This window comes from Condylura cristata, unplaced genomic scaffold, assembly GCF_000260355.1.
Source record: "Condylura cristata isolate star-nosed mole 26May11 unplaced genomic scaffold, ConCri1.0 scaffold00015, whole genome shotgun sequence".
Classification (NCBI taxonomy): Eukaryota; Metazoa; Chordata; class Mammalia; order Eulipotyphla; family Talpidae; genus Condylura; species Condylura cristata.
This window is the reverse complement of record NW_004567116.1, coordinates 37706658-37726936: the sequence shown is the minus strand read 5'-3', so window position 1 is coordinate 37726936 and position 20279 is coordinate 37706658. Positions and strand designations below refer to the sequence as shown.

General features: G+C 54.7%; 1 protein-coding gene across 4 annotated transcripts in view; it reads left to right on the top strand.

Annotated features, from left to right (window-relative positions):
- The window catches only part of PDE2A (phosphodiesterase 2A, cGMP-stimulated), an 89214-nt gene extending 70145 nt beyond the window's left edge, over positions 1–19069 (top strand). The window contains exons 7-32 of one of the 4 annotated variants that reach the window (XM_012725651.1): positions 4944–5003; positions 5488–5641; positions 5881–5933; positions 6117–6191; positions 6290–6331; positions 6817–6903; positions 7171–7301; positions 9790–9901; positions 10327–10366; positions 10512–10575; positions 11007–11079; positions 11228–11405; positions 11593–11705; positions 12835–12912; positions 13612–13734; positions 14100–14170; positions 14430–14552; positions 14848–14935; positions 15166–15213; positions 16130–16204; positions 16373–16472; positions 16729–16841; positions 17129–17167; positions 17299–17405; positions 17741–17888; positions 18319–19069. In XM_012725651.1, the coding sequence (XP_012581105.1) occupies positions 4944–5003; positions 5488–5641; positions 5881–5933; positions 6117–6191; positions 6290–6331; positions 6817–6903; positions 7171–7301; positions 9790–9901; positions 10327–10366; positions 10512–10575; positions 11007–11079; positions 11228–11405; positions 11593–11705; positions 12835–12912; positions 13612–13734; positions 14100–14170; positions 14430–14552; positions 14848–14935; positions 15166–15213; positions 16130–16204; positions 16373–16472; positions 16729–16841; positions 17129–17167; positions 17299–17405; positions 17741–17888; positions 18319–18357 (2334 nt within the window). In that variant the 3' untranslated portion in view covers positions 18358–19069. Of the gene's footprint in view, positions 1–4943; positions 5004–5487; positions 5642–5880; positions 5934–6116; positions 6192–6289; positions 6332–6816; positions 6904–7170; positions 7302–9789; positions 9902–10326; positions 10367–10511; positions 10576–11006; positions 11080–11227; positions 11406–11592; positions 11706–12834; positions 12913–13611; positions 13735–14099; positions 14171–14429; positions 14553–14847; positions 14936–15165; positions 15214–16129; positions 16205–16372; positions 16473–16728; positions 16842–17128; positions 17168–17298; positions 17406–17740 lie in introns of all 4 variants that reach the window. The other 3 variants (XM_012725650.1, XM_004683169.1, XM_012725652.1) reach the window with 3 other exon arrangements.
- Positions 19070–20279: the final 1210 nt, after the last annotated feature.

Sequence of the window (20279 nt, the reverse complement as noted above, 5' to 3'; positions counted from 1 at the left end):
TGTGTGTGTGTGTGTGTGTGTGTGTGTGTAGGAGAGAGCAAGAGTGACAAAAAGAGAGAGAGACATTCAAACTGGGCTGGCATTGAAGGAAAATGGGGATCCTGGAGGACTCTAGGACTCTAGACTTGGGGTCACTGGTGCCTGAGAGGTGCTCAAACCCCATCTATAATCCTTCCCCATGGCATTCTTGGGGAGGGGCCCTGACCTTGAGCCCTCATTGGCTTCCTCTTGGATGGGTTGTGGGCAGTGTCCAGAGAGGATAGGAAGGCATAGAGTGTGGGAAAGCCTGTCAGAATTGGGGTGACTAGAGCAAGAAGGCTTGGGGACAGAAGGTACACAAGGAGGTGCTACTTGGGAAAGCAGCCAGCCCAATGGCTGAATCTGCAACAGGGCAAGCTTTCTGGAGTAGTTGGGGGCTGTGCTCAGGGGTGGGTAACTCCCTGCCTGGGGGAGTCGGGTAGGAACCCAGGGTAGAGCTTCCCCCTCCCCTCTTCTGCCCCACCAACCAAGTCTGGGTGTGCCTCTTCTTCTCCATAAGGAGGTGGGTGTTCAAAATATTTGTCCTGTTCCTACAACCAAACCAAGGGATTAGAGGCTGCAATTCACCTCATTGGGGATCTGCATCCACTGAGGCAGCCACTACCTCAGTAAAAGGCCAACTGCGGGGAGAGTGCAGACAGATAAAGGAGAGGGTCTTGGTGTGCCCCTGGACTCCTCCTGAGCTCATTAAAATGGAATTAAAGGTTCTGAGGCGCCTGACCTTTCTGGAGTGCTGGCCAGGGAGCTTTGTGGGGGTGGTGCTGGGGGCTGGCCCGTGGGGAAAGGAGAGGAAGGAAGGGCACTTAGCTTGCTCTCCTCTGCATCCCATCTGCCCAACTGAGGGAGAGGCACCCCTACTTGGTTTCTCCCACAAGCTGCTCCCGCCCCCCAGCTTCTGTTCACGCAGGGAAGGATCCGCTATTGGCACAGAGTTCTCAGCATAGCTCCCCCCTCCCTTGGCCCCAATCTGTGCCAGAGTCAGTTGCTTTGAAGAAGACCAGAGCTAGGGGCCACGTGTAGGGGTGAGCTGTGAGCTGGGGGGTGGAGGGAAAGAGGGTTGCTTGGTCCGCCCACCTCTGTTAAGGGAAAAAGGGGTGTGTGTGTGTGTGTGTGTGTGTGTGTGTGTGTGTGTGTGTGTGTGTGTGTGGGCGCCAGGTTCCCCAGAAGGACTTCCTTGTGTTGGAGCTGTGAGGACCAGTTGGAAGGGAAGCAGCTCATACAAAGGAAGATGTTTGGACAGCTATATATCTCTTGGACAGGATGGTTGCCATGACCACTGTTCCTGGACTCAGGTTGGGCCAGGAGTCCAGACCTTCCTGGAAGAGAAAAGGCCTCTGTAATGGGATTGGGGTAGGGGCAAGGGGTATGGGGGCAGATCACTTACAGTTAGTTCACCCTAGCCAAACACTTCCGTGGGTTCTGTTCCAGGGCAGGTGCAGAAAGAGAGGGGTGAGACCCATTTATGCTTCTGGAAGCTCAGCAGGGGGAAGGCAGGGAGGCCCCTGGGCCATTACAGCTCCAATGAAGTGATGCTGCCGCAGGTGCTGTGACATGAGGCTGGAGCTGCAAAGTTGGCGGGGAGGGGGTGGGGGGGTGGGGGGTGGGCTGGAGCAGCCTCCTAGTGGAGACACCATTTGAGTGGGGTTGGGGGCGTATGTATAGGAAGTCAAAGGCAGAAAAGAAGGGAGAGAATATTTGGGCGCAAAGCTGAGGTGGGGGAGAAGGGTGGTGGAAGGTTGGGGGAAGAGCGTGATCCCGTTGAGGTAGGCGAGGGGTACCTGTGGTTTTGGCTGCCAAGAGTGGTTCCTGACAACTGTCCCCTCTCCTCCTCAAATACCTGCACAGTGAAGAGCTCTTGAAAGGTATTTGGATTGTTCACGTCTGGCCTTTCCTCCAAGCCTTGCCTTCCTCTCCCCAGTGCGGGTTCACCTAACAGATGCCACTCCACAGCTCCACCCAGTGCTCCCAGAGGCAGCACAGACACCAGCACCTCCTCCCAGCTGCTAACAGATCCCGAGGGCAGAGTGTGCAGGGTAAAGGAGGTGTCACAGGGCAGATGTCTGGGGAGAACTGACGTAGCACCTCCTTCCTCAGCCAGCCCTATTCCCCTCTCTGAGTTTCAGCTCCTGGCATTCGTCCCTCCCTCCCTCCGAACTTCCACCCCCACCCCATCCATTGAAGATGTCTTTGTTGAACACTGCCAGGCTCTGTGCTAGGTGCTGGGAACACAGCAGCAACAGGACAGACCAGAGAGGCCCAGGTTTCACACACCCCTGCCCAGTCTGCAGGGGCGAGGCAGACAGACATTCAACAAGTGATCAAAATAATGGCAGAGCTGAAAATGATGGCACGCGCCAGCAAGGAAACCAGGACATTCTGCAGGAATTGGGGTCTGGTGGAGATCTGGTCTGAAGCGGGCTCTCTGAGGAAGGTACTGGCTGGATGGAGTCGGGCTGCCTGGGTGAATCTGGGCCTCTGTGGCTCAGAGCTTGAAGTGCCCTGATTGCAGAGTCTTTGTGTGAAAAGACTCTTTGGCGCTACAGTTCTGGGATAATAAGTCCCTTTGAGGAGTGGGAGGCCGCTGGTCTCTGGCACCTGATGCGTGATTTGTGCCCACTCTCCCCCCCCCCAGCTCTGCCAGCCACACCAACTTCTTCCAGGGGGATGGAGTGTTCGTGCAATTAGCCACGTTGAACTTGGTGACAGTGAAGGGTGAGGAGGCTTTGCTGGGCTTGCAACCTGTGAATGCTGCCACTGTGCCCCAGACATGCCCTTGGTTAGCCAGGGTTGGTGCAAGAGTGTGTTCCTGTTGTGAGCAGAAGTCGTGTGTGTGTTTGTGTGTGTGTTTGCACACCGGGGAGACCAGAGGGGTGTGTGTGGCTCCCATGTATGTGAGCTCAAGTATCCTGCACATGAATGTGCATGTGGCTGGTGTAGACACTGCGGGTGTGTGTCTGTGTGCACGTGAGCACACATGCATCTCCTTGGGAGAGCAGAAGACCGAGGGTCTTCCTGAGCATGTGTCGGGGTATCTGTGCACATGCTGGGTGGGGATGAGCCGAGGAGTTTGGCATGTGTGCTGGGGTGCAGGCATCTATTGGGTGGGTGGAGGACACCATGATTCCTTCCTTTGCCCCAGCCTTTTGGGGCTCTCATGCAGCCCCCCTGCTTTGTGCTGTGACCAGGCTGCCCTGGCAGCTCAGGAACTTGTTTCAGTCATAGCCTCAAAGGAGACCCTCTTTTTCTCTAAGAGATGGGTCCAAGTGGGAGGAACAAAAAGGATGTCCCTCCCATCTACTAACTGACTGTAAAATATTTATATAACACCCATGAAGATGAACCATTCCCAGCCTCTTTCAGATCCCCACTCCACTGAACTCATAAAGCCTCTTGAGAGCTTAACCTTCGACACGCTCCTTGATGGCCCAGGCTTTGTCCAGGCTTTGTCCAGGCTTCCTGCTTTTTCCAGTTCTCCCTATACTCTGTGGTCCACAGAGCTAAATTCGGCCATGGATCCCAGGTTACTATCAAGCAAAAATCCAATTCCTTAGCCTTGCACGCAAGGCCCTAACCACCCTGATGCCCCACCCCTGCCTGGGTCCTCATCTCACCCTCCCGCCAACCAGCCAGCCTGGCCAGGACTGCCTGCAGTGCCCCCTCTCCAGGAAGTATCCACCCTTATATGCACAGTGCATGGAAGCCCCCCCAGATGCCACCCACTCTGTCTTCCCACAGTCTTTGGGTCCCCACCTACCTGGTCTGCTTTCCCCTTCTTCCTCAGGTATGAGATTCTGCACCCCCTAATCTCCTCCCCCCCACTCCATCCCACAACAACCAGACTGTGAGCTTCCAGAGAACCTGCTGGTCTCCTCCTCTCCATCTGCTCCTGGCAGGGAACTTAGAGTAGAGGCAGGCAGGGGCTGCTGAGTGGGAAGGGGAGATGAAAAAGGACTCCAGCTCAGGCCTTGTGGGGGGCCACACAGGTGGCATATAGCTCTGAGTAGGCTCCGGAAACTGATGGGGAGTCTTGCTGGCAGGGTCTGCAGTAGGTCCCAAATTGCACCTTTCCCTCTCCCATTATCCTCCTCAAGTACCCAAATAGAGTGGGGGAAGGGACTTCGCAGGGTATGGAGGATGAGCTGAGGGGAATCCTGGTAATTGATACAGGGAAGAGGAACAGGGGGTTGGGGGATATGGTGTGTAAGGTGGCAAAATGGTTCTGGAGAGAAGGTGTGGACAGAGAAGGGGAGGAAGAGGGTGGTGCATTACCAGCTCTGCCACTGTGTGACTTTGGGCAAATCATTTGACCTTTCTGGGCCCTAGTTCATCTGCATGGTAGAAGCTTGCCCTATGTGGCGATAAGAATCACATAGAAGGGAAAGTGCTTCATCCATCCATCCATCCATCCATCCATCCATCCATCCATCCATCCATCCATCCATCCAAGTTCTTTAAGCACAGCAGCTGCATCCTAAAGGTCAGACCTTTCCCCTTATCCCAGACTTAGGGGCAATTCAAACCCCTGCTCAGAAAATGTGAGCTGGAAAGTTGAGGCTAATACCATTGATTCCATAATCAGATCCTGAAGGGTTCTATGGGCTGGGGTAAAGAAGGATCTAAGGGCACCCTGTTCCCCCACTAGACACCAGATTGTGCTTGAGGGACAGTGACTGAAAAGACAGAGATCAGAAAAGTTTCACCTCTTTGAATTAGCCCTAGGAGTCTTCCTGGAGGAGGGGATTTTCTTGCTGCCATCTGCTTGTTCAGATAGATGAGCTTCTCCTTGAGACCTACAGACTGGAGTGTATATGCGTTACGGGGAGAGTTGAGTGCTGGGTATGGGAAGGCACTCTGGCAGGACAAGAAGCTAGAAGTCACAGGTGGTTTTCCCCCATGTCCTCCAGGTTCACTGTGGCCAGCTGAATGACAGTGAGGAGTGGAGCCTGCAAGCTGTGGAGAAGCATGTGAGTGGGGTAGGGCTAAGGTGGGGCTTCTGAAGACCTGACAGGGGGCTGGGCACAAGGGTCTACCACCTTTGGGCTGTGTGACCTGGAGCGAGTCACTTAACCTCTCTGAGCCTTAGTTTCACATTTGAAAATAAGGTCGTGGTAAGATCAGCCCAGACACCTTGTCAGTAAGCAGGAAGTACTAGCTTCATAAGGATCTAGAGGCTTTTTCCTACCTGAGATTTGTGATTTGGTGACTGTGAATGTGGAAACACAAGTTTGACCCAGTCCCTCTTAGAAAAGTCTGGGGCTAGAGGTGGAGACAAAATGCACTTAAGCTCATGGACCAAGGGACCTTCTAGGGCAGTGGGGGCTACTGGAGAGTGGACTGTACTGGAGGCGATGGGCACCGAATCAGAGGGCACGACCTGAGCAAATGCCAGTAATTCCCAGGCGGCGAGCTTGGTACCAAGTGGCTCACCGACCTTTCCTCTTGCCCCAGACTCTTGTGGCCCTGCGGAGGGTGCAGGCCCTGCAGCAGCGCGGGCCCAGTGCAGCCCCAGAAGAGGTCCAGAATCCTCCAGTGGCGGCGTCCGGAGACCAGAAAGGCGGGGTTGTGTACACTGACCAGGACAGAAAGATCCTGCAATTGTGCGGTGAGAGTCTGGCCCTGGCAGTGCAGAGGGCAGGGCAGCGTTGAACCTAGAAAGGCGGGGCCTTAAATGGGTGGGGCCTGTGGTGGAAGAGGGGGCGGGGCTCAGCGGGTGGGCGGGGCGGAGCTGGGCCCTACAGCGGTGGGCTAGGCTGGGCTGGGCTGGGCTTGGGGGCAGTGAGCCCAGCGCTCTGCGGGGTTAGGGGCTCTGGATCTTCTGTGACCGGCGTCCCTCCGTTGCAGGGGAACTCTACGAACTGGATGCCTCTAGCCTGCAGTTCAAAATCCTTCAATACGTGAGTCTCGCCCCATCTTCTTCCAGCAATAAGTCCGGTGAGCCCTCGCTCACTGGTCAGATTTTGAAGTGCGGGTCCCTCCAGTCTCCTCCACTAAACCCAGGAGGCTCAGAGAAGCCAGAGGGTGGGCAATGAAGGCGTCCTTCCTGGCTCCACATCAGCTCCTGGCTCTGTCCCTCTCAGGTGCAGCAGGAGACCCAGGCATCCCGCTGCTGCCTCCTGCTGGTGTCGGAGGACAATCTCCAGCTTTCCTGTAAGGTGAGGGCCCAGGTCCTGGGTGGGGTGATGCGAGGGCTTGGCTAATGACCCAATCTTTAAGGGGGAAAATCTTGCCCTTTTCAACCTTTCCTCCTCAGGTCATGGGAGAAAAAGTCCTGGAGGAAGAGATCAGCTTTCCGGTGAGCCGGGGTTCCAACCTTGTCCAATCTTCAGAAGCAGCTGAGACCAGTGAAGTGTAACTAGATCTGCCCTGAGGGACTGAAAGAAGTAGAATCACTTGGAATCTGATGAAATTATCTGGATCTTGGGATCTACTTAGAAATGTTACAAGAGAGCACAACCTTCCATGATCAGAACCCATTAGAAGAAATCTTCAATCTACAGAAAGGCTTCCATGGGCCAGCTCACTTCTGGTGGATTATTTCTGGGTTTAGCTGTCTTAGAATCAATTGCAACCAGTCAGAACTATGGAGTCTGCTTTCCCTCTCTCCTGGTTAGAAAAGACTCCCCCCAAGTCCTCCATAGGGGATTCTGGTCAGCTCCTGCTCTGCTCCTCAGTGCTGACTACATCATTTGGACTGACTAAAGAGGTTGTCAAAACTTTCACACTTAGTAGAGAGAGTCTGAGGTTCCCTGACCTGGAGAGAACTGGGCCCTGACTCAGCCTCTCTTCACTCTCCAGTTGACCACAGGACGCCTGGGCCAGGTGGTAGAAGACAAGAAGTCTATCCAGCTGAAGGATCTCACCTCAGTAAGCTGTGGCATGGCTGGAACAGGGGAGCAGACAAGGGGAAACTGCTGTCCGGCCCCCAGAGTCAGGGTCTATGGGGCAGGGCAGCCAATGAATGAAGGAGACAAAACTTGGGGACTTCTTACTAACCCACCCCCAGGTCACAGAGTTTCCTACTGTGATGGGTCCCTTAGAATGACCTGCTGCAGAGTGCGGGGAGGAAGGAGTGAGTGCTCTTTCTCCTTCCCTGTTCTGACTCACCTCTCCCTCACCATCCCCACTTTGCAGGAGGATGTACAACAGCTACAAAGCATGATGGACTGCGAGCTGCAGGCCATGCTCTGTGTCCCTGTCATAAGTCGGGCTACTGACCAGGTGGTGGCCTTGGCCTGTGCCTTCAACAAGCTTGGAGGAGACTTGTGAGTCTGGGTTGAGTGACATGGATCAAGAGATGGAGCTGAGAGCCGGGGAGGGGGGATATCTACTGGGGTAACTGTGGGAAGGAAGCTAAGCAGGGAGCATTGTTCAAGTCTTAGTGGGCTGAATAGTTTGCCGATGCAACCAGGGGTTGAAAAACCCTCGCAGCTTTATCCTGCAGCATGGGTAAGATGGAGAGCATTGTTGGCTCTCCATCACCCATATTGGCTTACTTAAAGTAATGTTGAGCTTCAACCCATTTTCCCTTCTTCCCACTTTCTGCACTTTGGAGTATCCACTATTAGGATGCTGACTCCACCCCCACACCACTTGCCCCCTGTTTTTGCATTGCTGCTGGGAACTGCCTGATGGAAGGTGGTGAGCTCTGGGATGGGTGAACTCTCTGGGGCCCACAGAGCATCATCAACACAGTGGCTAAAAGAAACTGGTCTGGGGATGGGTTAAGCTGAAGGGCTTTAGAGGTACTGACAGGCAGCTGTAAGAATTATGTGAAACAGAGTGAGCAGGACACAGATAAGGAAGCTTATCAGGAGTCATGGCTCAAGAACTGAGGTCATATTTGGGAGACTAGAAGTGTCTAGTCTAAAAAATAGATTTCATGTCCTGTACCAGTTCATTCATTGGTAGTAGCTGGTGTTGAGAATGGATCTTAGTTTAATGAGGAACAGTGCTGTGATTGATTGGCCATGTCTGCTCTAGGTGTGGGTGCAGGGCAGGAATGCTACCATACTTAGTCCAGTAGCCTAGCAGTTTGTGCTGAGTCATAAGGGCAGTGAGGAGCAGACAAGTGAGGGGTTGAGTCTCAATTCCAGGATGCAAACAGATACTGACATGATGTTTGGCCCCTGGGCCCAAGCAACAGGCTGGGCTTGAGGGCCTACAGCTCCTACAGGAAGAGGGGACTGGAGATGTTGGGAGACTTGAGAGGTCCCAGATGGGGGTGGGGCAGTGATCGGGCAGGGACAGGTCTGGCAGTAGGACCCACTAGCTGTTTTGGAGGACCCCAGGGAAAACAGAGCCTTTGGAGGCAGGGGTGGGGGGCAGTATGTGGGAGCTCTGTCATTGGTAATTTGGGGCAGAAACAGCACCAACTGTGTCCAGCCCTGTGCTAGTCAGATGGCCATGGGAAGGCCTTTGAGGAGGACAGTGCAGAGGAAGTGTCTAGGCAGAGTGGGGGTCTAGGCAGGGCTCTGACAGCTGTTGGTTGTGGGACTGGGTTCTGAAATAGCCTGGACCTGGAAGAGAGGTGGTATCAGAAGGAAAACAAGATAGGATGTAGGTGACAGCCCAGAGGCCCAGGGTGGAAACAAAGCTCTGTCTGGGTTCTGCATAGTTCAGAGAGAGTGCTCAATGATTGCATGAGCCAAGGTAGGGCCCAGCCCACGGCTGTGGCTGCAGAGAATCTACCTAGAACCCAGAAAACAGGGACCCAGAATCACTTCAGCTGGGAGGGGGACGGCACTGGTGGCAGGGGCAGACAGGGCACAGCTGAGACATTTAGATTTGACCTCCCAAGTTGCTGCCTATCCCAGGCTCTGCACTATGGGTGATATGTCATAGTTCCTGCCTTTAAGACTTGAAATGTATTTTCAGGACATAGAGGAAGAAGGTGGGAAAGGTATTCTAGGCAGAGCAGACAGTGGGGAAAAGCATGACAGTGTGAAAGAGTTCAAGTCCTCTGAGAAGGACGAGGTCTAGTGTGACTGAAGCAGAGTGACGCCCACAGATGAAGGGAGAAAGGTGGACAGGACCAGACTGAGGCCCGCAAATGCTGTAATAAGGAAGGTGGGCTGAGAACTAAGATGGTGGGATTGGGAACCTAAGTCTCTGGATAGCCAGGACGAGGTAGGAGAACTGAGGCCAGTTTAAAAAAAAAAAAAAAAATAGGGAAGGGCGCAAGCAGGGAAATCTGGAAGCAAGGAAAAGGCTGAAGGGCCCACTCAGTTACCCAGCCCAGACGTCCCCCCCAGTGTGATCTATCCAGCCCTACAAAGCAACCTGATGATAAGTCATTTCGTGGCTTTATTGAATGACCTCAAGAGAATTTGGGGTTGATCTTGTCAGACAAGAGGTAGCTCTGTGAGTAAGATGGATGTGGCCCTCCCCTCAACCACCTTAGGATTTGTGGAGGCACCAACTTAGGGCCCCAAGTGTCTGGGCAGACTAGGACAATGACAGGAAGTCGAATCTGAAGTCCGGGAGGGGGAAGTGTGTTGGAGACAGAGCATGGCTCTGGCTTTTAAAAGCAATAGCCTGAAGAGAAAAACACATTTTTCTCGGGGAAGATTACGGTTTTCCCCTCTGGAGCTCCCAGTCTCAGGGGGACCCGGGCCCCGGCCACTTGTGGGTGAGCAGCCCCAATGCAGGAAAGTGGTGGCCTGGTAGTTTCCTGGGGCAATGGAAATGAGGAGACCCGGTGAGTGGAAACTGTAGGCTGGTCCTTGGGTGACCCCTGTGCCCCTCCTCCAGGTTCACCGAGCAGGACGAGCACGTGATCCAGCACTGCTTCCACTACACTAGCACTGTGCTCACCAACACCCTGGCCTTCCAGAAGGAACAGAAGCTCAAGCGTGAATGCCAGGTGAGTGACCCGCTCGTGCCTGTCTCTCAAGGACAAGTCCCCCCAGTTTTCAGTTCCGAGAGTCAATCACAAGGGAATGTCCATCTCTCTCTGAAAGGTAGACAGGCAGGTAACTTAGTGCCCGGGAGCCCTCCCAAACCCAGCGGGCCCAGTGCGTGATCTCCCTCTAGCGGTCAGTATGGGTACTGCATAAAACTCTGGTGGCGAGAGCCAGAATAGAGCATTCACCTGAAACTCAAGACACTCCAAACATTTTCACTGGGACGCTGTTCCTCCTACTTCTTGACTTAGTAGCTAAGTGATATACTTCAACTATGTTGGTCGCCAGCCTTTCTAGAGAACCTTGGAGGTGGGGACGGGGCTGCACTGGAGAGGGCGATCCCCTGCAACCTGAACCCCTATGATATTCATTTATCCCATTCTAGGCTCTTCTCCAAGTGGCAAAGAACCTCTTCACCCACCTGGGTGAGTGCACTGAATTCCTCCACAGCTAGCAGTAGGGTGGGAGTGGAGCTGGTGTCTTGGGGAGGAGAGGTAGGAGGCTTTGACCTTGGCATATCAGCCTGATCTCACCACTGCCTCCCCTTACCCCCTCCCACTCCCTCCACAGATGATGTCTCTGTCCTGCTCCAGGAGATCATCACGGAGGCCAGGAACCTCAGCAATGCAGAGATGTGAGTGGATTTATCTCAGGGGTGGGGCAAAAGAGTGCTCTGCGTGTGTCGGTTCTCATCCCTCCTCTCTCCCCTCTTCCCCCTTTTCCTGCCTTCTTATGGGACTCGCCAACTTTTATGTGATTCTCTATTTCATGCCTGCCTCCCTCACTAGACTAATCTCCAATGACAGCAGAGCGGGGCTCGCTTTGCTGGCCATGGGTCCTCAGTTCCTAACACAGTGCCTGGCACATAGTAAGTGCTACCACAAAAAAAAAAAAAAACCTTCTTTGGGATGAACTAATGTCTGGATTCAGCTAGTCCTGAGGAGAGCTGCCATGGATCCCTCCTTCCAGGCTTCAGAAATCTGGGCTTAGCCTCAAATCATGAGAAGTGGGGGGTGGTCAGAGAGAGGTATCTGGACCCTATGAACCAAGCCAATCTCCCCACAGCTGCTCTGTGTTCCTGCTGGATCAGAACGAGTTAGTGGCTAAGGTGTTTGATGGAGGTGTGGTGGATGATGAGGTAAGGCTGAGCAGTGCAGGGGTGGGGGTGTCCCTTATTTTGGGGGCTAGTAGGCCCCAAAGGGCTCTGGGAGCAAAGGCAAGAACAGTCGATGATACCTGTGTACCCAGACTACTAACTTCTTCCTTCCTGCTCCCCGCCCTGGCAGACCTATGAGATCCGCATCCCAGCGGACCAGGGCATCGCGGGCCTCGTGGCGACCACCGGCCAGATCCTGAACATACCGGACGCCTATGCGCACCCACTTTTCTACCGTGGCGTGGATGACAGCACAGGCTTCCGCACACGCAACATCCTCTGCTTCCCCATCAAGAATGAGAACCAGGGTGAGAGTCCTCAGTGGTCTGGGACAGAAGGACCGTGCCAGAGGGAAGAGGCGGAGCCCAGCGGAGGGGCTTCCCCACAGCCTCAGCACCGGAGTTCCTGGGGTTGGGACTTCCCTGTGACACTCCAGGAGGGTAGTGCCCAGCTGAACACACCCACCAGCAGGCCTAAGCCCTCTCTGGCCCCTAGAGGTCATCGGTGTGGCAGAGCTGGTGAACAAGATCAACGGACCTTGGTTCAGCAAGTTTGACGAGGACCTGGCGACGGCCTTCTCCATCTACTGTGGCATCAGCATCGCCCATGTGAGCAGGGGCAGAGGCCCCGTGCGGGGCCCTTTGTTCTCCTGGCGCTGGCTCTCCTTGTTCTGTCCAAACAGTGGGTTCCCTCGCTTGGGACTCAGCGCCCTGATGATAGGTTGTAATGCAGCCTTATGTTACACGGTGGTCACCTCCAGCCTTGGTTTCCCAGATAAAACTTGGGAAATTGGGCCGACTAGCAGTCTCAACCCAAGCCCCTGGCAATTTTGTTTTGACAAATGTTGGATCAGGAGTGGAACCCCCAGGTCCCCAGTATGATCCTCCCACCTTAGTTCCCTTTCTCTGCTGCTGCCCTCAGACTCCATCACTGAAGACTGGGTGAGGCTCAGGAGGGGCTGTGTCCTCTTAGCATTAGATCAAATTCTTTTTTAAAAAAGATTTTACTGGCCCTCCCTGGTGGCGCAGCGGGTTAAAGCACAGCACTGAGAATCTAAAGCCGCTTCCACATAAGTTCTATTCCCGCCTGCCCCGGAGGTGACCACATGGTGTAGCAGACCTCTCCTGACCCGCCCGCTGCTCCCCTCAGCAGTGTAATTCCTCAATCTGCCTGTTCTGTTCCCCACTCTGTCTCTGGTGACGCCTCTCACCGCCTCTGCCCCTCTGGCCTGTACCCCAGCTCTGTATGCACAAATAAATAAATCTTTTAAAAAAAAAAGATTTTACTTATTTATGCATATAGAACTGGGGTACAGGCCAGAGGTTCAGGGAGTGAGAGGATTCAGCAGACAGAGTGGGGAGCAGAACAGGCAGACTGATGAAGAATGCTGCTGAGGGGAGCAGCGGGAGGGTCAGGAGAGGTCTGCTGTGCCATGTGGCTCACCTCCGGGGCTGGGGATCGAACTTGGTGCTGCAGTGGCTGCAACTAGCTAGCTTCATAGTGATGCACTTTAATCCATTATGCCACCAGGAGGGCCCACATAGAGTAAATTCTAATGAGCAAGGGGAGTTCGTATGAAAACTGGAGGGGCGCCCTACTCCAGGGTGGAGCTCAAAGGGTCAGACCCGGGCCAGCATGGGACAGGAAGGGAATACTTTTGACCCCCTTTGTCCTAGTTCTGAACATTCTAAGATTTCAAGCCACTTTGCTGTGCCCCATTTCCCTCTCTCCTCCCAGTCCCTCCTGTACAAGAAAGTGAATGAGGCCCAGTATCGCAGCCATCTGGCCAATGAGATGATGATGTACCACATGAAGGTAAGGTGGCATAGTGCTTCTGCCCCACTCAGAGCCCCTGGGCCCCACAGTCTTCCTGTTCCTCTCCACCCCTTCCCAGATCCCTCAAATCCTCAGTGGCACAAGGTTGGGCTTTCTGATTATTCTCTGCTGAATATGTTAGATTCAAAGCAGCAACAGCTTCCTGCTCCCCTTTGAGGCAGCGTTTTTTCCAAGCAGTGTCTGACTGAGCCCCAAAGATCCAGGACCCAGACTAGGGAAGAACTTGGTCAGCCACTTCTGGAAATAATTCCTATCTTGGGAATTACTAACGGTTGGGAAGGCCCTCAGGGCCCTGCCCTGCTACTGTAGCTGCCATGGTCAGGGGCTGAGTGACTGCCGATGTCTCATTCCGTTCCAGACCCTCTGCCAGAAAAGCCACCCTTGACTCTAGTTCAGCGTGTGCTGTGGCCCTTGTTCACTCGACTGTTTCCTCTTAACTGTCCAAAATGAAAGTGTCTCTCATTTTGTGGATGGGGCACAGCTGCAGTAGGAGGGGTTGAGGCAAGAACCTGGGGTGTTTCTCCCCCAAGGACTAATATTCGAGTTAGTGTCTATAAAGGATGCCATGGTTTGGCCGTGTCATGAAGGGTGTTCTCTGTCTCTACGAGAGGGAATTTGAAGCTGAGTACCCTGGAGGAGTGGAGGTCACCTTCTGATGTCCTGGCTGACCTCCTCTAGGTCTCAGATGATGAGTACACCAAACTTCTGCACGATGGGATCCAGCCTGTGGCTGCCATTGACTCCAACTTTGCCAGTTTCACCTATACCCCAAGATCTCTCCCCGAGGATGACACTTCCATGGTGAGCCGGCCGTCCCCCACTTGACTGTGGACGTGGAGACCTGCAGCAGAAGGATGTGCATGGGGGGGCTTCCTGGCAAAACAGAGACATCAAAGAAGGTTCTAGAGCCTCCCTCGGGAATGAAGTGGGTTTGCAATCTGTCAACATGGGCCACAGGTCTGCCTGTCCGGGGGTGCAGGACCTGTACCTAGTGATGCTCACGGGCTTCTGGCAGCCCCAAACTTCTAAAAAATTCGTGGTTCTGAGAATGCTGGAGTATTTCATGGCTCTGTACTTTAATCCAAAATTTTGAGTGTGGGACTTGAAGAGGGACCGAGGCAAGGGTCCCCTCCTCAAATTGACTGTGTCTCCCCCCGCCCCCTCAGGCCATCCTGAGCATGCTGCAGGACATGAATTTCATCAACAACTACAAAATTGACTGCCCGACACTGGCACGGTATGTGCCCCAGTCCCACCTCTGCGTGCAGGCAGCTCTGTCTCTGCCTCCCTTGGCTATCTCACCCCCATTGCCCCCAGAGTTTGGGGGAGGGGTCTCTCTGAGGCCCAGAGTTGAGAGGGTGGGGAGGATCTGTGTGTGAGACGCAATTACCAGACGGGGGGGGGGGGCACATGGAAAGGGAGAATGGGTAGAGCCTACAGGGTTTCCTGCGGGAGAAGAGCCTAAGACCTGTCTGTTCCCCTCTCCTGTCCTCCAGCTTCTGTTTGATGGTGAAGAAGGGTTACCGGGATCCCCCCTACCACAACTGGATGCACGCCTTTTCCGTCTCCCACTTCTGCTACCTACTCTATAAGAACCTGGAGCTCACCAACTACCTCGAGTGAGTAGCTGCACCTCCCCCCATCTGGCAGCCCCTGGGGCTCAAGCACACCCCATGTGGATGGCATTTACGTGGCCCAGCAGCACTGGAACTTTCTTAACAGCAGTAAGGAAGGCTGCGTGGCTCCAGTTTCCAGGGTGACTTGCTCAGGGCCTCAGAATCAGGAGTGCAGAGCCTGCCAGACTCACGCCAGGGCTTCCTTCCAGGAAGGGGACCCAATGTCCCCTGCTCCTGCCTGGTAGCTCCTGGATGTCATCCAGCCATCCCTCACCTCTCTCCTCTGTCTCCCTATCAGGGACATCGAGATCTTTGCCTTGTTTGTTTCCTGCATGTGTCACGACTTGGACCACAGAGGTACCAACAACTCCTTCCAGGTGGCCTCGGTGAGACCCTGCCTGCCTCACAGTGGGTACACTCCCTGGGGTGTCTGGGAGTGTTGCCTCCCCACAAGCAGTGGGAGCTGGTGATCCTAGGAACCGGTTTAGAGGCAGCAGGTTGCTTCCCCAAAGTTTGCATGGGAGTTGGGGGAGAAGGGAAGGATGGGCAAGGCTTAGCTTCATGTGGGGGGCACTTGGATCTGGATCTATGACAGGGTTTTCCTGGATTTTTCTAGAAATCTGTGCTGGCTGCACTCTACAGCTCCGAAGGCTCTGTCATGGAGGTACCTCTCCCTCCCACATCCCCACCCTTGTCCTCCCTGCTCCTCCTGTTCCCCACTAGGCTGTGAAGCTATGTTCACCCCCAGGCATGTCTAGCTCATTTTCCTGGGTGCACCTGGGAGGGATCAGTGTGGATGGGGGTGCAAGTCAGGCTGCAGTTGTTGCTGCAGGAGCAACTGAGTCTGCAAACGAGTTTGTATTTAGCACGATTCCCCACCCACTCTGAGTACGGCAGGCTCTACTCCCATCACACTCAGCTTTGCCTTCAGCTATTTGGTTGGATTTCCCTGCCCCCAGATGGGGGTTCCCTGGGGTTGGAACCAAATGGAGACACCTCTGAGTTCCCTGCAATCGGCCCAGAGCTTGGCACAGAGTGGCAGCCAGACTTCCAAGGTCATTTCACCCCATGCTGTGCCCCATAACACCCCCTCCCTTCAGAGGCCAGTTCCCCTAGCATTCCCCCAGAGATGAAGGACTCCTGCCCTCCCAGGAGCTCTGCCTTTAGCCTCTGTACCCTGGCTACCCTGCTCCTCCTGCAAGTGACAGCCCTTCAGCGTCGAGAGACAGAAGCTCTGCCCTCGCCTCATCACCCCCTCTTCCTGTCAGCAAACAAATGTTTGCTGCATGAATTAGTGTCTAGGACTCTGAGGGATCATTTCAGAATCACTCCAGTTTGAGAGGCTCTCAGAGCATACCCTGTCACATCCCTCCATGTGACAGCTAAGGAATCGGAGGCTCAGAGCTGGAAGGGACTTGCCCGGGTCAGACAGTCACATCAGAACCCAGAAAGGGAGTTGGGACTCCTGACTCCTGCCTTTGCTGCTCTGCTCATCTTGAGGGGTGAGGCTGAGTCAACCCTGCTCCTCTTGGGATCATGATGAACGAAGCCCCCATCATTCTCTCCCTCTCACCCCTCAGAGGCATCACTTCGCACAGGCCATTGCCATTCTCAACACCCACGGTTGCAACATCTTCGACCACTTCTCCCGAAAGGTGATGGGATGGGGGGGGGAGTGAGAAGTTGGGAGTGGGGTGTGTGGCTGCCAACAGAAGGTCCCAATGGTTGGATGGGGCTGGGGCTTTTCAGGGTTGTGGTAGCGGGAGAGAGTGTCTGGCCGGAGGCCATGATACCGCCCCTTCCCCAACTTTGCCTTGGCCCAGGACTATCAGCGCATGCTGGACCTGATGAGGGACATCATCCTGGCCACAGACCTGGCCCACCACCTCCGCATCTTCAAAGACCTCCAGAAGATGGCTGAAGGTGCCCACCTGTAGCCCTAGGCCTTGATGTTAGGGAAGGACCATGAGGGGGATTGGCCTGGAGAACACCTCCAGGAGTTCAGCCCACCCCCTTCCAGCATCAACCCACTAGGCAGATGCAGCACCCACCCCATGGTTCCCATCCAGGGAGTGGAACCCCCTAGGCCACTTTGAAGTAGACCCTGAGGGCCTTGCCCTCAGAAAAAGGGGCCTGGAAAGTTGGGTCCCTCTCCTTGACTCCATCCTCTCCCTTTCAGTGGGCTATGACCGAACCAACAAGCAGCACCACAGCCTCCTTCTCTGTCTCCTCATGACCTCCTGTGACCTCTCTGACCAGACCAAGGGCTGGAAGACCACAAGGAAGATAGCCGTAAGTGCCCCCTCCCTGAGCACCCTCTCTGTGAGGATTCAGCCTGTCTGTGTAAGGAGAAAGCTAGACTCTCGTGGTGACAGATGAGGTTCTGAGAGAGATATGGTCTCTGCTGGAATCAGAGCAAAATCAGTGGTTGGAGCAGGACCCAACTACTCTTGCCTACCTCGGTCCATCCCCAGCAGGCTAGGCGTGGTGAGGACAGGCCCTCTTGGGAATGGGGAATGGGAGGGGTCGTGTGGGTGGACGCCACTTACAGGACGTGATGAGGGTGTTGGTTTTTTTAGGAGCTGATCTACAAGGAGTTCTTCTCCCAGGGAGACCTGGTATGTGGGGAGTGACCTCAGGTGTCCAGGTTGGGAGAGGGTTTCTGGCCTGGGGCTGGGAGGGGCCGGGCTAGTCTGATCCTGGTACCTGGTAGAGGAAGAGGGCCAGGCTGATGACTTGGTGCCCACAGGAGAAGGCCATGGGCAACAGGCCAATGGAGATGATGGACCGTGAGAAGGCCTACATCCCCGAGCTGCAAATCAGTTTCATGGAACACATTGCAATGCCAATCTACAAGTGAGTGAGCTCACAGGGATGACAGGGGCTCTTCACAGAGAGGTTGGGGTGGGGTGGGGCTGGCTCTGGTCATCACAGTAGTCACAAGTGCTGTGCAAGGCCTGGTCCAACTCCAGCTGACCCACCCTCTGCTTCTGGGCACAGCTTCCCCTGCCTTGCCCCCCAAAAGGGCCCTTCGTTTCATCCTTGATTCACTCCAGGAGATGGTTACAGTCTCCTTGTGGACCTAGTCGTATGCCTGCTCTCTTGTGGAAGTTTGGTATATATGTGCCACAGCCCTGATCTTTCTTGAGATCTGAGCTCTAGCCCCTAACCCTGCCTCCACCTGCCCACAGGTTGCTGCAGGACCTGTTCCCCAAGGCCTCGGAACTGTATGAACGCGTGGCCTCTAACCGTGAGCACTGGACCAAGGTGTCGCACAAGTTCACCATCCGCGGCCTCCCGAGCAACAACTCGCTGGACTTCCTGGACGAGGAGTATGAGGTGCCTGAACTGGATGGCACTGGGACCCCCATCAATGGGTGTTGCAGCCTTGATGCTGAGTGAGCCCCTCCTGGGACCCTCCCCTACCCAGGCCACCTCCCACAACTCTCCACTGGCCTGGCCAGAAGCACTAGGACCAGAGCCATGTGTCCTGGTTCTAGACCAGGACTTCCCATGTGACCCTGAGCAAGCACTGACCTTCCTGGGCCTCAGCTTTCTCTTCTGTATAATGGATACAAGACTTTCACCCTCACCAAGATTTTTCATATGTCCTCTGAGAGCACAGGGTGATCAGTAAGCAGTGGGCCCTGCTCTGGCCTCTGACCTTGGCAAATCCTGCTTAAATCATTGCCTCTCTGAGGCAGCCTGAATGAATTCTCCTGGGTCTCCTTCCTGCCCCACCAAATATGTGCCCTTTTCCCCTCCCCAGGGTCTCATGCAAGGAGGTGGATCATCTGTGATCTTATAAACAGTCGTTAGCTCTGCTGGAGGACTGTCAACAGCCACGGGGCCGAAGATGCCCCCGAGGACTGCCACTGTATTTAAGTTGGGGATCGGGACCTGGGGAGATTCAAGGGATCCACAAGGAGGCAGCTCATTGCTCTGAGGAGAAGGGTCTCAGGAAGAAAGTGGGATTAGTGGCAGGAAAGACCCCCTAGGCCGTGTGACCCTGGGCAAGTCCCTTCCCCTGCTGGGCAAAGCAGGAGGGTGATGAGATAATTCATTCTCTAAGACCCCTTTTAGATCAAAGTCCTCATAGCTCTGTGGAGAGGCCATGAGAAGTCCCTGCCACCCTAGAGCAGAGAGATGACCCTGCGTCCCCCAGTGGCCCCTTGAGAGTACCCCTTAGCCAGAGCCATTCCCCCGTTCCTTCAGCCAGAGAGGGACCCGGCCTCAGTCCCAGCAGGGCTTATCTCCTCTTCAAGGCCATATTCCCTCATGCCCCGGGGCTTGGGAGACCCCAATGGGCTGGGCCTCCTGGGTCAACCTGGACTCTGGCTTCTCCCTTCTCTGGTTTGTTCTATATGTGCTGTGGGGTGGGGGGAGGGGGGCCACCTGCCTTACCTATTCTGAGTTGCCTTTAGAGAGATGCATTTTTCTAGGACTCTGTGCAACTGTTGTATATGGTCCCGTGGGCTGACCGCTTTGTACATGAGAATAAATCTATTTCTTTCTACCAACCTTCCCTCGTGGGGCTATTTGTAGACTTTGTGTGCAGGTTGGGGAAACAGACTGGGGAAGGCAAATGCCCTTTAGAATTTCCCTCTTCTGAGGGAGTCATTGACCTGTTGGGGTGCCCCTAGGCCAGATATTGGGGGATTAAATGTGGAAAGCTATTGAGGAGACCTAGGTATGGACCAGTGAGAGAACCTGTTGGCTGGTGAAGACTGTGCTGGGAAAGGAAGAACTAAGAGGCAGAAACAGATTGAGAGGCTGCCTGGAGGAGATAGTCTGGAGCTCCCCTGAGACACTCTGCAGGCCTACTTGTACTGAGTGCTTGTGCAGCCAGAGTCTGGGTCTTTGAGCCCCTTCCTGGCCAGAGATGTCCACCTGTGTTGCACTAAACCCCATATCCCAGTCTGTCTGAGCCCTGCAGAGGGGCGCTGTGAGTGTGACTCTGCAGCAGCCCCAGCCCCGAGTTGTGTCTGCAGGGTTAGTCCCTGCTCTCCTGATGGGAGCCTATACAGCTGGACTGGGCTGGCCCCAGACTGGGGCCTCCGCTCCTGTCCTCTCACTGGCCTGCACCCCCTCCTTGTCCACATTAGTAACCAGTGGTGGCTGCAGGCTGGACATCAGAGCATCTTTCCCAGGTGGCGTGAGGAAGGAGGGCTGGGGGAGGTGCGCAGTGCCACCCCACCACAGCCACGCGCTCCAGCCACGGACTCCAGCCACAGGCTCCAGGGCCAGCCTTGTCTTTTGGACTGTTGGGGGAAAGGGTGTCCTAAGCGAACTCTATAGATACAAGTTTTATGGACTCCACCCCCTTCTCCAGACACCGAAACGACAACTTCCAGTAACACCCACGGGTGCTAAGGCCCAAGGGCGGAGTTAAGCAGCCATTTTGGGGTCGTGGATGTAAAGGCAGACATGTTGGGCTGAGGCTCTCTCTCTCTCCCCCTGTTGGCCTCGTGGCTGGCTGGTGGCTGGTCGCTTGGCTCTTGATCAGCTTTCCACGTGCTATTGGGGTTCCAAGTCAGCAGAACTGGTAGCACGCATTAGCTAACTTGTACGCGTGCTCTCTCTTTCCCTGGGTTGTTCCTTTTCTTTTCCCCTTGTAAATAAACCCATTATTGACCCTTTTGTGTGTGTCTACAGTACAGTCGAATCTTAAGCACACAAGTGAGGACCCACTGACAGGCAACACAGTTCACATTGGGGTGCCCTAACAGG